Here is an 11,771-nt window from a genome sequence, read left to right on the forward strand (position 1 = left end):
TTCATCTACCTGTATCTTATAGGCTCAAGCTTGCATATTCTTACCTTCTGCGTCAAAATTAATTAAGGAGTCAACAACACTTCACCATAATAATTGGCATTTTGCTGGTTTGCTTACTTCATGCTGGCCCGACTATCTATTTCTTATCAGGAACTCAATTTTGGATATTTGATTTGGGACAATTAAGAATTCATTTACTTAATTTTGTATGAACTCATTTTTCATATGCTAGCAGTCGCGCACTCGCTAGAGAGAAAGAGCTGGAGGTGGAGGCACCATGATCTTGTCGCAGTCGCGCACTCGCCACAGAGAGAGAGAGAGAGAGACCTGAAGCCGGAGGTGGAGGACTGGACGGCCGGAGGCTGGGGAGCCATGGTTGCTCGTGGCAGAGGGAGGGGCGACGGCCGATGCTTTTTGAGGCGGTGGGTTTGAGCGAGAACATGTAAGCAGTGAAAGAGGGAGAGAGAGTGTGTGAGCACTGGTGGTGGTTTTGAGAGACAGTGGGAGAGATAGTGAAAGAGGGGGAGAGAGAGAGATAGAGAGCAGTGAAAGAGGGAGAGGGAGAGGGAGATAGAGAGAGAGCGCACTGGTGGTGGTGGTGGGTTTGAGAGACTGTGGGAGAGAGAGTGAAAGAGGGGGGAGAGAGAGAGAGTGTTGCAGTGAAATGGGCGGGATTCAAAAAGATAAAAAATAAAAATTAAAACAAAAATAAATTAAAAAAATTTCGGTAAAGCTTTCTCTACAAGTAGCATTGCCCTTTGTTCCGATCATTAAAATGTGGGATGAATGGTGATGGACCACTGACAACAAAAAGGGACATACGTGTCCATTTATGGGTCACGTAGGCCCTTGTGTCCATGTCAGACCCTGCAGGCAGGGACATTACATTGGGCAAGGTGCCAACTTTTACTGTCCTCCCTTGGATTTGGCGTTTTTATTTTAATAAAAAAAATGAAAAATATGTTAATTTTTAAAATAAATTAAACTTTTAACACTCTTTGAATTTAGTATAAATATGTGGAATGACATCTAATTTTTTGAAATTATACTAATTACTCTAATTGTTCAAAAGTTAGGTATATCACGCCGTAAGATTGGATTTATGTCACATGGGTACCACTAATTTTTTATAAAATTACACAAATGTCTTTAAAATTAGTTGACCAACAGGAAGTTAGTATAATTTCTATAATATGAGAAGAACACACTGTAATTCAATAAAATCTCAAATGTGTAGAATGCAATTTAACACTTCCTAAACAAAAACAGTGCACCAAACGTGATTTTTTGTTTTTCTATTTTTAACAAAAGATGACTTCTAGTATATGACTTTACATGCTTTCGTCAATTTAACACATAATTTTTTTTATTCAATTAAATATATAATGTTAGTTAATTTTATATAAATAAAATTGAGATAAATTACTCTTAAACCCCCATAATTTAAAAAATCTCTAATTGTCCATGTAATTTTATCTTTTTTACCTTAACACTCTATTAACCCCGAAGAGGCCTGGTCTGGGACAAAGTGTCCGCAGCGGCCCTGTAACCACAAGGTCGCCGCCGGTAGCTAGAGAAAGAAGGGTATCTTCCTTCTCATTTTCTATCAGATTTCATAAAAGTACTCTTTTCAGACTATTATTTAAAGGAAAAAAAATAAAAATAATTTCATAAATTTTTAATTTACAAAATCCGCCCATAAACTCTCAATTTTTTTGCTTATTTATATTATTAAATAGGCAAAAAAATTAATTATTTTAATATCTATTTACATTATTAAAAGACTACCAAAATAACTCTTATCTAAAGTTATAAATATTTTTAACCCGGCCTAAGGAAATTTGCGCATAGAATACCTTCTTTCCGATGTACCATGCATAAATTTCCAGCCCATGCACATGTTGTTATGACACTGTACTTCACTTTGCTTCCATCAACATCTCTGCTCGACCAAGGGAAGGTTGCATATGCATCCACCTTAAATATGTCTATATAAACGTGTCATGCGTGTGTATATATATATATATGTGAATTCTTCCACCATGTGAATGAATAAGTGGCATTTATATAAACTGGTAATTAACTAATTAATAATTTGAATGATACGATACTTATAGGTAGCACTGGTGCAGTATTAATAATTATGTTAGAAAGACTATATATATAAACTTATAATAATTTGCAAATTATAAGATACAAGATTTTAAATAATAGTCCAAGTAATTCCCCTACATATTTCTGCTTTAAATGTTTGACCAAGTTAAAATTTACAATTTGAGAGTCTATAATGTTAATTTCTATCACCTGGGCCACCGGCCATACCACGTGGAGTCATGAGTTCCACAAGGGTGTCACGTGGTGGATGTCACTTATTTTAACACATTTGATTTAGGTAAATTATGGTCACGGGAAAGAAAAAGTACACAACCGGCAACACACGTCACGTGCCACCATCTTTCCATCATTTTCTTAACTAAACGTGGAATGTGCACATGCATATATATGCATATCTTTATTTAGATATGTGTGGTTCACGTAAGTCTCATTAGTCTTGGTAGGTATCGTACTATTATGGAAAGGGTCCTATCTCTGTTTTGTACCTGCAAATTAAAATGGAACTTTAGTCCAACCTAATTTTTACTTGGCCTAATTATAATACACAAGTCAGATTAATTTATGTCTCAGAGATCTAATAAGAGCAATATATTATGTAGACAAAAATAAAATAAGAATACGATTCCTGTACCCATAATATTATAATAATATGTTATAGGTGCCTCCGTCTTTGCATCCATAGAATTACAATCCACCGGTCACTTTCGCCGGAAATCACCGTCACTCAGCTGAGGGTCATGGCGGGGTGGGTCCCCGAAGTGTATGATCCTGGTGACCACCATATGGATCCGGGTCTACACGGGCACCAAATTTTAAACCCTACTCGTCTATTCTCGAGCCCGTGATCTGGCATCTCCCAGCTGCACTGCCGCTGCTCAACCACTTCCACAAATTTGGTCCGTCTTCTTCACTTTCCAAATCTGGGGTCTTGTAGGTCTCTTTGGTACTGTTTATCTGTGGTCCTATACAAAAATGGAGATAGATTAGGAAAGGGAAAAGAAAAGACCAAGGTGTACTTATTTTGCAGGAAACTTCTTGCCTCTTTTACTTCCTGACGTGGTCTTGAGGTATCATATTATTGTATATTAAATTAATCAGATACTATCTCTGAACACATGTGATTGATTTAAGATCTAAAGAGGAATCCTTTCCAGTAAATAGGTTGAGCTTCATTGGTTGAAGAAGATACATACGTGTAAGCAATGGCTCTCTGTGACAAAACTGGTCCAATGTAACTTGTGCGATTGCACTAGAAGAACATGCCCAAATATTTATTATATCTTATAAAGAAAGCATTGATTAATTGTGATCATGAAACGTTGGATTAATGAAAAGATCAGTGAGACTGGTCGATCGGTTGCTAAACGTTGAGTTAACCAAGAGAGTTGGTAGTTGGACAAAATGTAAAAGAAAACCAACATGAAAATACTATTTTTTGGTCAAAATATTGGAAAATTTTGTTTTTTTTTCACTGAAGGGACTTCTGTTGGAAAAGAAGAATAAATTTTTCAGGTTAAGGGACAAAGAAAATCGCATCTGCAAGTCAAAGAGGGAGGCTACTCTCCTTCCACACGCCGGCTATCTACCAAGCGCAACTACTGGCCCAATGCTGTGTTGGGCGAAGGCCGTCCAGATATCTGGCAACCTGCTGGAAGGATGGGGAGAAAAGTGAGTGATAAAGAGAAGGCCATACATGGCGGAAGCATAGTGATGGCAAAGGTCAGGCTCGCGCACATGACGCTGTCACACTGCACTTGCTACTGCTTCCACCAAAAGCCAGGCCCACTACCTCCATCTACCACCATACAATCTCAACAACTCTGACCAAGATAATGCAATCCCAAGCCACAGAGAAAATTAAAGATGCATAATGCATTTGTCCTCTTCTCTTTCTCTTTCTCTTTTTCTTTTCTCTCTCTCTCTCTTTCTCTTCTCTTATGCAATCGAGGTTTAAATCTGTTAAGAGCTGACCTCATATGGAGGTTATTTAATTTATATGGGTGAATGGAGTTTATCCACTATTATCTAATGTATTTATGAGTTTATCTGCTACACTCTTAAAAGAGAGTCAAACTTAAATAGTATTGTTATAATTAAAAAGAAATTATAACATACAATATTTTAAATCACATATTAAAACAATGCTCTATACCAAGTAATTCCTCAACATAATTTTATTGTCTCAAATTTTTAACCATTTCATTAGAGTTACAGTTTATAATTGTAAATTTTGTCTATTCATATTGTTCTTAATTGCTTGGGCCATGCCACCTTTAATAATACAAACTATGTCCCGGGCCCTTTAATAATACGAACTATCCCACCATTATCATGTGCCACATTAAAATAAATAAAATATTTTGACATTATGAAGATCTATTAATAAAATGAATTTCCAAAATATCCTTTATATGTTTTAATTTTAAAAATAAAAATTAACACTATTAACAAAATTTAAACTCAAAATAAGCTTAATTTTACTATAGTAAATCTCAATTTTATTTTGTTGTATCATAAACAAAAGTTCATTAAAAGCTCAAAAGTCTAAAATAATTCTTTAGGTTAAAAGGTGTAAATTTTTTCATAAACTAGAGTCACGCATAATGTACAAACTAGATAACTCTAATATTAGAAAATCTCTCAGAAGATTTTACAAAAATGATAGATAATTATCCATAAAAAAATTAATTTTAAAAGAATTTTGAAATATTAAGATAAACATCATCCATATTCCAAAATATAAAGATAGGCGTTATTGTAATAATCCTGATCTTAGCAGGTTTTAAAATGTCAAGATAGACTTTATCTGTAATAATCATAATTTTAAATTACTTAGAATTACTCTATACCCCTCTATAAATAAATAGATACTCACTCTAAAAAATGTAAGTTACTAATATTAGTTTTAACACGACTTTCATCATCTTCAACATTTGATTTAAATATTAAAGTGTTTGCACAAGAATCTTTTAGTGCTTTCTAACTGTTTTTTTTCTTTTCTTTTCTTGCAAATCTAAGTGGTTGGGGGACGACATTTTTTTGCCCCATACAGCAAATTAATAGGTGGGCCCATGGGATGGTGACTCCAAATCAACACCACCATAGAAAAGAAGAAAGAAGTTTAGGTTATCATGAAAATGGCATTACACTCAATTATACAAATAGCACCAAATTTTGCTACACTCAATGATTTGTCAATGCATGATAAAAATGAGTTGATTATGATAGTGCAATGAGTAGATGGTCTCCTTTAACCTATCATTTGAGGGGAATCATGAGATTGAATCAATCTCTTGTTAGACTTTCCTAATAATAATATCATTAAAAACCACACAAGAATTAAGGAAAGCATATGAGCCAAACTCACCTTCAAGTAACGAAATAGATTACCCACCCAGCTATGAGTCAAACTGAAATTTATGTACTGGGAACCTAACTTTATTTTTTTGTTAGATTGCAATTGTACAATTTAGCTGCATTAATTTGTTCATTTGTTGGTTGGGTATTATTGGAAGGGTTCCTATCTTTCCTGACATTTCATTGTCACAAGTTCATGATTTAGCTTTATTTAATTCAGCAGATAGGACGGATCATCTCTCTATTTTTTCTTCCAATTTTCATGAAAATTAACCTAATTTTCACTAATATAAATATAAAAAAAAAACATGCTTTCGTAGACAAAAATAAAATAAGAACACGATTATATATGTTTGAATTTATTGGTTAATAATTGTCTAAGTATTCTCAATTCAATTCACGTATCTAAAGACGTGAAAATTAAGGTCGCGTCATGTATAATTATACAAAAATTTCTAAATAAATAAAAAAATTTACAAAACCCCATAATAATATTATAATCTACCATCAATGATTTTGTGGGGGAGAAATTTGATAAATTTGTAAACAAAAAAAAAAAATTATCTCATGCATCATTTTTATTCCGACAAAATTAGGTCCACTCTAATTCAAATAAGTGATTGAACACCCCCTCTGGAGATACCAATTAGGGGACAACACACAATGTCTTTTTTTTATCAGTAAGTTAATCATATACCCTTTAAATTTTAATTATTTGACTTGAAAATACTTTAAACTTTATAAATGTCCTAATCAATCCTTAATTTTTTTAAAAAAAATTAGCCATCACACCCCTTTCATTACTAATGATGTTAAGTAAACTAATTATACACTCCATGAACTTTGAGTTTTTATCTTAGACATTCCTAAAACTTTTAGGTGTTATTCTCTTTGTCATTTTTGGACAATTTTGTGTTTTCAAAACACTACAAATGTGTTCTTTTTGTTATTTTTAAGAATATATTTTCAAAAATAAGAAAAAAAATTATAAAGGAAATGGAAAATATCAAAAAACTGATTTGGTTGTTTTCAATCAAAACACAGTAAAAATTGAAAATGTAGAAAACGCAAACATTTTCCTTCTCACGCACTCTCTCTTGGCATGGAAGGGTAGTGGCAGGCGTTTTCTCGTTTCTTCCATTTCTTTCCTACCATTTCTTCTGCCTCCATGCCCAAAATATGTATTATGGTTTTTGTTATTAATTTTTTTTTTCAATGATATTTTTAAAATTTTGGATAAATTTTTTCTTTTGCTATTTTATGATTTATAATTTTTTTTAATATTATGTTGTGGATAATTTAAATTTCAAAATTAATGTCAAATTTTAATTTGTAAGTAAAAATAATTTTATTATAAAATCATTAATTAAGTCAAATTAAAAATGACTTTAAAAATACTTTATAATTTTAATACATTATTATATATGATTAAATCATCAATTATTTTTGGTATTATATTTTAAATTCTTTAAATTAAACTTATAATTTATTAATAAATATTTATAATTTACTTTGAATCAAATTTATTGAATAAAATATTATAAAATAAATTTTCTCAAAATCTCAAAATGAATGCGTTTTTCAATTTTCAATTTTGAGAAATATTTTATCAGAATGAAAAAAAAGAACGCGTTTTCATTAATCCCAAAATAAACATTCAAAACATGAAATTAAAAATAAATTCAAAACTCAAAACTTAAACACGAAGAGAACACCACCTTATATTTTATCAACTCAGTTTCTAAATTTTTTTGAAAAGACTAATTCAAAAAAAAAAAAAAAAAAGTTCAAGAGGTATTCAACCTAAAGGTTGAAGTTTATGAGGTGTTTAGATCAAAAACTCCAAATTTAAGAGATATACTATCAATGATAGTGCTTGTTAACTAAGATATAAGTTAAAAAAAAATAAAATATAAAAAGTATTTCAAACAAAAGTATTTTTCATTATGTTTATCAAATTTATTTAATAATCCTTAAAAAATAAGTCATATGACTTATTATTTAAAATTTTTTAGATAAAGTTATCTCTTCTCTTTCAGGTAAATTTATTTAGACCTCACAGATAAAAAATATATATATGTCTCCAATGCATTTTAAAAAAAAATAACAAATAATTTTATAAAAATTTTAAAATATTTTTATTTTTATCTAAATTATTTTATATCTTAATTTAAAAAATACTTTAATCTTATTTTAATACAATTTTATGTCAATTATTTTAACAAACTTAACTAAGTCAAATAGCAATCAAATAGCAACGTTTAGGAATATCAAAGTAACGTCCAGAGACCTTGGGATCTGAAAACTGTGGGACTGCTTATAAAAGAGGCCACGTAGAGACCCTCATATACACAGCTTCTCTCTAGCTCCGTATATCCAAAGAATCAATTTTCGCCGGAAACCACCGTCATCTCAGGCCGCCACCATGGCGGGGCAGTCCCGGAAGTGGATGATCCTGGTGGCCACCATATGGATCCAGGCCTTCACCGGCACTAACTTCGACTTCTCTGCCTACTCGTCGCGGCTGAAGGCGGTGCTCGGCGTCTCCCAGGTGCAGCTCAACTACCTCGCCGTCGCCTCCGACCTCGGCAAGGTCTTGGGCTGGTCCTCCGGCCTCGCCTCCATCTATCTTCCCTTGTGGTCCGTCATGTTCCTCGCCGCCTTCATGGGTCTCTTCGGCTATGGCGTCCAGTGGCTTGTCATAAGGGAAGTCCTCGTCTTGCCCTACTTCCTGGTAAAAAAATTTACACACAGTTCAAAGATTCTGGCTATGGGATTGTGGCGTATACTTTGAATATACATTCACAATAATTGTATTATTTTAAGATGGGCTACTCACAAGCTTGAGTGGCTGAGTTGTCATTTTCTTTTCGATGAACTTAATTTGGATGAAGTGGTAGCTCTGTGAACTTAAATACGGGCATGGCCGGATGGTGTTTCTCCTTCACTTTCCAAAGCTGAGGTCTCTGAGGTACGGTTACCTGTGGCCCTAAAAAGACAAGAGTTGTATTTGAAATGGGTAAAGACCAAAGAGCACTTGGTCTCCAGGAAACTTCCGGGGTCTTTCCAACTCAGAATCCCTAATTAGATCTCATCGGTCCACGCTTGTGATTTGCTGTTCCCTCTGTTTCAAACTAACAGTCCAGAATTAATTAATTTACCAAGAAAAGGTTGCACATTTTCATCTTTGTACCAAACCGAGTGCATCCTCTTGCTGGCAATGCTGTCATTTTCTCTAGAATCCAAGAACAGTACTTCCAATCCCGAAATCCCAGTATGCTCGATCTCACGTATCATTAAGATCTCTACAGTGCTCGTAACTCTCCGCATTCTAAATAATCAGATATCGGAGTTTAGGTCCTGAGAAATTATAGGTTTGAAATTGAGTTGAGTTGAGTATATAACTATGGATAATGCTATTCGGCCCGAAGTGGTGTATATAACTATAGGTTTGAAATTGGATTGGGTATATAACTATTACATGTGTCGTCCATTGAGTTGAGTTTATCGAAATTGAATTCAATTCAATCTTATGACCATCGTCAATTATTTTGACAGGTATTTCTCCTGTGCTTGCTAGCTGGATGCAGCATCTGCTGGTTCAACACAGTCTGCTTCATCCTCTGCAATCGAAATTTTCCGTCCAATCGGCCACTGGCAATCTCCCTTACGGTGAGCTTCAATGGCGTCAGCGCCGCCCTCTACGCCCTGGCCGCCAACGCGATCGACCCATCTTCCCAACCCCTCTACCTCCTTCTCAACGCCGTCGTCCCCCTCATCACCTCCTTCGCCGCCTTGGTCCCCATTATCCGGCAACCGCCGGTGGAGCCCCTCCCCCTGCCCGCCATCCGCCGGGACTCCGTCATCTTCCTCATCCTCAACCTCATCGCCATCGCCACCGGCGTCTACCTCGTCCTCCTCAGCTCCTCTGACAAGGCCTGTGCCCGCCTCCTCTTCGCCGGCGCTGTCTTCCTCCTCGTCCTCCCCTTGGGCATCCCCGGGGTTCTCTACGCCCGGGAGTGGTTCTTTCTCCAGACCCACTCCAGCTTCCGGCTCGAAGGCTCCGGCTTCCTTCTCGTCGACGTCGAAGACCTTGAGCTCCACAAGGCGCTCATCAGCAGGCAGAGTAGTTTGGCCGACGAAGTGAATCGACTCATAGATTCTGACAACTCCATAACCAGGCAGGATACTGGGTCTAATTACAGTGGCTGCTGCGAGACTATAATGGCGAAAGATAGATTGGTGATGCTCGGAGAAGAGCATAGTGCTGAGAAGCTGGTTCGAAGGGTGGATTTTTGGCTCTATTATGTTGCGTATTTCTGTGGAGGCACAATCGGATTGGTTTACAGCAACAATCTGGGGCAGATTGCTCAATCGCTTGGACAAGGCTCGAAGACTTCGACTCTAATCACATTGTATTCGTCCTTCTCCTTCTTCGGCCGGCTGCTATCCGCCGGCCCGGACTTCCTGCGCGTGTAAGTAATCCCATCTTAATTAATTGCTTAGAACCGACCGTAATTTGCCCCTCTTATCATTAATAGAACAGAAATCTTTAAATGCGGGCGCCATATTTGGATGCAGGAAGGTTTATTTTGCGAGAACGGGGTGGTTGACCATTGCGTTGCTGCCGACAACAATCGCTTTCTTCTTGCTGGCTGCGTTCGGCAGTGCGGCAGTGCTGCATCTAGGCACGGCATTGGTGGGCCTGAGCTCCGGTTTCATATTTGCGGCGGCCGTTTCGGTGACGTCGGAGCTGTTCGGCCCCAACAGCGTCGGCGTCAACCACAACATCCTCATCACCAACATCCCGATGGGATCGCTGCTCTACGGCCTGCTCGCCGCCATTGTTTACGATGCCAACATCTCAGGCGTCAGAAACTGGGCGTCGACCGAAACGGTGTGCATCGGGGAAAGATGCTATTTCTTGACGTTTCTGTGCTGGGGATGCATCTCTGTGGTGGGCCTGGCCGCGAGCACGTTGCTGTTCTTGAGAACTCGGCCGGTGTATGACCGGTTTGAGAAGGATCGGAGATCAACGCTATCTTCGTTTAATTAGAGCCCTACAAATGAGTGCTCGAATACGTGAATCATATTGTACAGCTTATTTAATGGAGCTTCCAGTTTTATAGTTTTTTATTTTTTTATATTTTGTTCTAGTGTTTATCAATTAAAATATAAATTAAAAAAAATAAATTTTTATTATTTTTACTATATTTGTTAAATTTATTTGACTACTCTTAAAAAACAAGTCACATAATTTCTTATCTAATTTTTTAGACATAATTATCTTTTTTTCTTTAAAATAAATATATTATGAACTTTATATATAAAAAAAATAACGTATGTATTTTTTAATATATTTAAAAAAAATTAACAAACAATTTGATAAAAAAATTTGTTAAATTTTTTAAAATATTTTATAACCTTATCTTGAATATTTCATATATTGGTCTGAAAAATATTATAACATTATCTTAATACAACATTATCTTATTTATTTTAACATACGTAACCATATTAGATTGCCCATAAAAGTCTAAATTTAAGTTTAAGTTCAGTTATAGATCCCGAACATACTAATTTGTTTATTTTTAGAAATCAAGACTTTGGTAAGATTAAGAAACAAAATAAATTTAGGAAATTAATGTATTCAACCCCTAGTTCGAAGCAAGGACAAATAAGGCAAACTTGGAAACAACTTTGTTACTTTCCAGGTTAAGGCATGAAGAAGAGTGGTCCAAAAGTCTAGTTTAAAAGGCAATAAAAATAAAAATACTTCCACTGGCACCCTAGCTAAATTATTCCATTATTGAAAAAATCATCACAAAAGTGAGTGAGGACAATAACCCTACATGACCCACCACTTCAAAAATTGATTTCATAGCCCTCAAGACACATTATGATTAAACCACAAAAACAATGAACTCGTCTTTGTTGAGACTCTAAATAAAAGGAATTGATATTTAGTTATTGATACTCTCGCCTTTAATACCACAATATATAATATAAAAGGACAAAGTTTTCAACATGTGACATTCTATATATATATATATATATTTTTTTTTTCTGTTATTTGACAGGCTCCAGGGCTGCAATCTGGCCCATCAAACAGGCCATTATGGCAAGTTCAAATCAAACCCATCCCTTATGGGCTTAATTATTATGATGAGCCAAGGACCCAATTATAAGCCTCTCGGCCTACCAAATGAACCCAGTACGATTTGGATTGAACTTGACATCTCATGGACAACTGACTGAAAATATTAAGGGAAACTGTTGAGCGTTAGAAGAGCTTATCG

General features: G+C 35.4%; 1 protein-coding gene across 2 annotated transcripts; it reads left to right on the forward strand.

The window, feature by feature from the left end:
• Window positions 1–7,778: 7,778 nt before the first annotated feature.
• Window positions 7,779–10,608, forward strand: LOC127813481 (protein NUCLEAR FUSION DEFECTIVE 4-like). Of its 2 annotated transcripts, none has more exons than XM_052354450.1 (3): window positions 7,779–8,206; window positions 9,031–9,947; window positions 10,054–10,608. In XM_052354450.1, the coding sequence occupies exons 1-3, from the start codon at window positions 7,898–7,900 to the stop codon at window positions 10,526–10,528; spliced, it is 1,701 nt and encodes a 566-aa protein (XP_052210410.1). In that variant the 5' UTR covers window positions 7,779–7,897; the 3' UTR covers window positions 10,529–10,608. The 2 variants fall into 2 exon arrangements, with proteins under 2 accessions (XP_052210410.1, XP_052210412.1); XM_052354452.1 differs by lacking the exon at window positions 7,779–8,206 and adding an exon at window positions 8,213–8,938.
• Window positions 10,609–11,771: the final 1,163 nt, after the last annotated feature.

This window comes from Diospyros lotus, chromosome 11 (genome assembly GCF_014633365.1).
Source record: "Diospyros lotus cultivar Yz01 chromosome 11, ASM1463336v1, whole genome shotgun sequence".
NCBI classification, from domain to species: domain Eukaryota; kingdom Viridiplantae; phylum Streptophyta; class Magnoliopsida; order Ericales; family Ebenaceae; genus Diospyros; species Diospyros lotus.

Bases quoted from the DNA above. Each gene is read 5' to 3' on its own strand.
- LOC127813481 (XM_052354450.1), top strand. From the start codon at position 7,898: ATGGCGGGGCAGTCCCGGAAGTGGATGATCCTGGTGGCCACCATATGG. The intron at 8,207-9,030 runs GTAAAAAAATTT...TTATTTTGACAG, and splicing joins TCGTCTTGCCCTACTTCCTG to GTATTTCTCCTGTGCTTGCT. The intron at 9,948-10,053 runs GTAAGTAATCCC...ATTTGGATGCAG, and splicing joins GGCCCGGACTTCCTGCGCGT to GAAGGTTTATTTTGCGAGAA.